Here is a 6000-nt window from a genome sequence, read left to right on the forward strand (position 1 = left end):
GTTACATGGACATCACCAAGGCGATAGACCATTAACTAGATCCAAAAGATGAATAATGAAATAATGAGTCATGAATCGTGTGTATTAGCTCATGTCTTGGTCTCAGCTTAAGTATGATATTACATTATTAGCATTCAAAGGAACAATTGCAATAGGTTGCATAAATTAAAAATAAAATAATTATAAATTAAAAAAAAACAAAAAACTTATGAACAATTAAAGTGATCACTTCCCAAAACTTGGATATTGACATACAGGCTGTTTGGTTCAGATTTGGATGATTTCTTAGTGTTTCACATGTTTCAAAGAAGAGACAGTTGAATTTGAACTTGATAGAGTGAAGAAGTAGTTTTGCCTGTTTCCAAAGAATTCTGTGTGTAGTGTCAATAACAGCATGAGAAGCAAGACCAGAATTGTCAGATTTAAAAATGTCTTGATGTTCTTCAATTCTAATTAAGGCAGAATAGCTGGGCTGTCCAAAATATTAAAGATGACACGAGCAGGGTACTTGATAGACACCTGGTAAGGAAAGCGGTGGTAATGTATCCATTGTTGGTGGTAGGTAGGAAGACAGTTTTCAAGCTGGTTTGAAGGAAGCATATAGATTGAATTCATGAAGAATCCTTGAAGAAACGTTACTAAAAGGAATAGTGATAATGGACAAGCAATTGAAATTTATAGGACTCCTTTCCAGCAGAAGGTAACACTGAGAATTAGTACATTACTAAAAAGGATATTGATAAGTAGAGATGAAGAATGGATTATTACATTGTACTTAAGGTTGTGATTAGATGACATTCAAGCTAAATACACATGTATCACACTGAATTCCTTTAATTCTTTGTCTGGTGACAAAGAACTAAAGGAATACATCATCAATTTCCTGATAATACCCTCAAGAAGTGTTCAGGTTACTATGATAGTACACTATACGATTACGTTATTACTAATCTTCTATTAACTATCTCCTGTTCTATCAAATTAGTCTCATATTTTTCAGTGGTTCAATATTGACAGATCTAACAATTCAGTCTGACTGAAACAATCCATCTGAATCTTTTTCCTACCCTCTTGGCATTAAACACCTGTTTTACTAACCCTTTTCTCTCTCTCGTTATCTTTACATGACCATACCACCTTAGATTAGCCATGTGCACATATTGTTGAATGCTAATAATGTCAAGTTCCTTTCTAATAGCTTTATTTTTAATATGATCCTGCTATTGATGCCATCTATTCAGGCCTCTAATTTTTCTCAGAACTCATATATCTGGTCTCTAATCTTTGATAAAGTACTTTATTTTAACTCAGCTCTCAGATCACTAACTTAAAACTGCTTTGAGTATTGTGTTTTTGAGTATGGGCTAATTTCTCTCTTATTCCATATATATTTATTCAACTGGTTTTCTTTTATACCAGCTTTACTTATAAAATAGATAATATTTTATAAGTAAAGCTGATTGTTGAACGGAAATAGATAATATTCTTTTATCTATTTCCGTATTTAATTTGCCATCTTCACTAAAAAATGTGCCTAGCTGAAATATTTTACTTGTTTTATAGGTTCTCTATTGAGAATTAATAGGTTCAGTGTATTCCTCACTGTCTTATATTTTATGATACAAAGGTAATGTGAACTTTTAGGATAGATTAACAAAGGTGATTGGAAAAGTTTGGTAAATATAGGAAGAAAAGAGAATATGAGAAATATAGTTTCCAGTTTAGTTTTTTTAATTCTTCTCCTTTCCAAGACTCTCTTTGAAATTATATTTTGTAAATTGTATTTTTAGGAAGGATAGAGTGGATAGGAGAGGAGGGGGGGGTGCTGCTAGTGATATTGGATGACTTAAATCCAGTTACAGTTGAGACCTATGAATGTAGTAATACTACTAACAATATTTCATGTGGCAGTGGGTTTGAAGCCATCTGGTGTGAAGTGGAATCTAACAAGACAAATTACATAGTGGGGTGTTGTTACAGACCTGGTGGATCGGATGCATTTCTTCATCACCAAATAGAAAAGGTGAGCACAAAAAGAGTAATCATAATGGGAGACTTTAATTATCCAAATATTGATTGGGTAGCAGTAGAATCTCATGAGAAGAATGAAAATGCATTTATTGAACTGTTGCATGACAACTTCCTCAAGCAGCATGCGACAGAAGGAACTCGAGGTCAAAGAGAGTTAGATTTGATTATAGTGTCCGCAGGTGTTTCTGTTAAAGATGTAACTATTCTGCATCCAGTTGTTGACAGTGATCATGCAGTATTCACTTGGGAAGTGACTAAGTTTATGAATATTCCATTTAGAAAAGGCTACATGCTGAACTACAAAGCAGGAAATTATGACCAACTGAGGAGTATACTGAGTTCAGTGGAATGGGATCGGTTGCTGGATGGAAAGAGTATCGACAGTGCATGGGAAGCATTTAAACAATACTTAAATGATGCATTATCAGAATGTGTCCCTAGAGTTCAAAGAATAAATAGAGTAGGAGTCAAATGGATGTGTAATCTTATTAAATAAGAGATTCGTAAGAAAAGGACGATGTGGAAGGAATACCGTTTGCATAAGGATGCCATCCATTATGATCATTATAAGCAGCAGGCTAGAATAGTCACAACTGTTGTATGGAAAGCAAAGTCTGATTATGAAAAGAAACTGGCTCACTGTGCTAAAGACAACCCACAAGAATTCTATCGATGTGCTGCAAGTAAAAGAAAGAATGAATATGAAAGAATAACTTCTAAATCCAGATGGCGTTAGGGGTTACAGATGCAGAACAGGTTGTTCAGCTAATAATAAGCTATCAACCTGGTGAATGCAAAATTGAGCTCACTGTTACCTCTTCACTAGATGAAGAAATGCAGATGTGTGAGGCCGAGGTATTAGAGCTGTTGCACAAACTGATGGCATATAAGCATGGGTGCTAAAAGAGTGTTCAGCTGAACTGCCATTCCTTTGACCAGGATGTTTAATATAAGTCTCAGAACAGGGAAACTTCTGCAGGAATGAAAGGAATGTATGGTAATTCCATTGCACAAGGGTGGTGCAAAGACCAATATATCCAACTATCGACCAATTAGTATCTCAGGAGTGGTGGTGAAGATTTTGGAAAAATTGGTTAGGGCCTGCATTCAGAAATAGGTTGACAGTGAACCTACTTTGCAATGAGCAACATGGGTTTACTAAGGGAAGGTCATGTTTTAGCAACTTGCTCTTGTTCTATAACAATGTTACCATTGAACTAGACAAGGGGAATGGATACACCATGATACTTTTGGATTTTGCTAAGCTTTTGGCAAAATACAGCATTGCAGACTGCTGCATAAATTAGAGAAAATGGGTTTGGGTTATACAATATTAGCATGGATAAGAGAATGGCTGAGTGACAGATATCAAAAAGTGGTATATGGGGTATCTGAGTCTGCAAGGTTTTAACAAGTGGTGTACCACAAGGATCAGTGCTTGGTCCACTGTTATTCAATCTGTACATTAATGATATTGGGAAGGATTTGACAAGCAACATGCAAACAGTAGAAACAGGGGGTGATATGATTGAGACTTACACACTTGCTGATGATGCAAAGATAAGTAGGGTAATCAGGAATGCTGCTGATATGCAGTATTTGCAGAATGATTTGAATAGGCTGGAATTGTGGGCATGGGAAAATGGGTGTCAGTTCAATGTCAGTAAATGTAAAGCATTCACTTCGGCATGATTAGATATCCAATGTCGTATTATATTGGTGGGATTAGGCTAGAAAAAACTGAGACTAGGGATCTTGGAGTGTTGTTAGATATGAAGTTGAAGTTTAGGGGCCATGTGGCAAAGATTGCAAATACAACCCAAAAGATAATTTCAATGCTGAAACAAACATTCACATGTAAAGATAAGGTTGTTATTTTGCCTCTTTAGAAGGCCTTGATAAGACCTCATTTGGACTATTGTGCTCAGGTCTGGTTTCCGTTGCGATTCTGATATATTGGAGAGAGTACAAAGGAGAGTATTAAAAATGATATCAGGATTGTGGAATACTGATTATGAAGACAGATTGAGAATTTGTAGACTGCAGACACTAGCAAACATGAGAAACGGGGGGTTGATATGATTGAGACTTACACACTTCTGAAAGAGTCATACAGGTTTTCAATTGATGGAATTTTTTAATTTATGGAGGGTGGGGAAAGGACGGGAGGGCATCCTTGGAAGCTGAGAATGATGGCTGCCAAGAAGGGTGTGAGGGCTAGATTTTTCTCTTAAAGGGTGGTGCGTGATTGGAATGGATTGCTATTTGATGTTGTGAGTTCAAGCAGTGTGAATGAATTCAAGAATAAGTATGATAGCTGGTGTGTGTAGTATGTGGCCTCCCTTGATGAGTCTCTGACTCCCTGGAGGTCTCTCTCTTAATAATAATAATATTTTCAAAGTCACTTGCCAGTTACAATAATATGAAATTTGAAACTGTTATGCCATTTAATTGTTATTATTGAGTTGTATAATTCTATATTTTTAATGCTTTATCTTATTTGTCTTATATGTTAGGACCACCTATGTTTTGGATGCTGCCTTGCCAGAATGCACCAAGAAATCTTGAGAATCTTGCTTCTTATGAAGTTTGATTAAAATTCACATTTCTGTTTCATAATGGACAAGTGCTAATTTTCAGGGCCAAATGTTCTGCATAATCTGGTAAAAAATTCTGCAGAATTGCAATGTTTTCTTTAAGGTGTGTGTGAATTAACCAGTCATGATCAGCCAACTACACATTGATGAAGAGGGAAAAAAGTGGAAAAAAACATTGAGATGTATTCTGATAAAGAGATTTTTTTTTTTTTTTAAGTAATTCATTCCATAATAGAGCTAAATTAAGTTGGGGTGTAATTATTCAGCTCTAAATGTTCAGAGGAGGTAAGCTAATATTTGCTGTGTTATTATAATGACGTGTGTTCTCTGAAGCATATTCATGTTCTGTATATATACCACATCATAAATATTTTATAGTATCTGTTAGAGTTTTAAATGTCTCTAATATTACTCATGAACAAACATATCAAACATTGTCATTTATCAATATGTACATATGAATGTGTGTGTATATATACATGCACATACATACACATTTGAATTCATTATATATACTAATTAATTGCAACTGTAATAGAAAGTAAGTTATTTTTGAATGCTGTTGTTATTTATGAAATATTTTGCATCAAAATGAGATTTTTTTTTTCTTGTTTATGACCATCTAAAATTTTTACAGTGGGTAGAATTGTTGATGTCTTGCAGTTTTAAGCACTATTTAAAATGATGTGCTTTTATTGATTGAAGGAATTTGGAATACTACAGTTAATGTCCATTTGTAAAACAGGAATATTATAACAAAGGAGAAATCCACTCTATTAATTGTTAGACAGTTTAAATCTGCTACCTGTTTATTAGTAACTAGGTTTGATGAAAATGTTTAAAAAGATGAATGTATATGTTAAGTTGTAGGACATGTATATATTGCAATAAGCAGAGAATATAAGATATCTATTTTTTAGTATAATTTCATATAAATTAATCCATTGCATAAAAAATCCTCTTATAGATACCCATTTATATGATATTTAAAATTTAGTAAAAATTATATACTTCATTTCTCAAAGGGAAAGAAGACTTTCTCAGAATTTTTCAGTTAAATTTTTTAGCAATTATTTATATTAGCATGTAGTAGTTTCTAAATTATTCTTTTCCACAACATAATTATCATTCTATATGTTTTTTAAGTGACAGAGTTGTTCATTTTTATTTAAGTGGAAAAATTATAATAGATGAAAAATTTCATTGAAAACTGTCAGGTTTTCTCGGTATTTCTGATTAGTTTATTTTTACAAAAGAAACATAAATATGCACAAGATTTTTTTTTAAGGTTTATTAAGCATTGTTTATGTGGGTTGGAATAAATTTATTTTAGAGGAAATAAAAAGCCTGCAAAACAACCTGTATTTCCAGT

The 6000-nt window shown here is 33.5% G+C and overlaps 1 protein-coding gene across 2 annotated transcripts in view; it reads left to right on the plus strand.

Moving 5' to 3' along the window:
- Window positions 1-5674, plus strand: part of Dnz1 (DNZDHHC/NEW1 zinc finger protein 11) — a 159448-nt gene extending 153774 nt beyond the window's left edge. For both annotated transcript variants that reach the window (XM_090412977.1, XM_090412978.1), the window contains one exon: window positions 4548-5674. In XM_090412977.1, coding sequence (XP_090269103.1) covers window positions 4548-4624 — 77 coding nt within the window. In that variant the 3' untranslated portion in view covers window positions 4625-5674. The remainder of the gene's footprint in view (window positions 1-4547) is intronic.
- The last annotated feature ends 326 nt before the right edge of the window (window positions 5675-6000 follow it).

This window comes from Typopeltis vanoorti, chromosome 23 (genome assembly GCF_054136105.1).
Source record: "Typopeltis vanoorti isolate ZY-2024b chromosome 23, IOZ_Tvanoo_1.0, whole genome shotgun sequence".
Classification (NCBI taxonomy): Eukaryota; Metazoa; Arthropoda; class Arachnida; order Uropygi; family Thelyphonidae; genus Typopeltis; species Typopeltis vanoorti.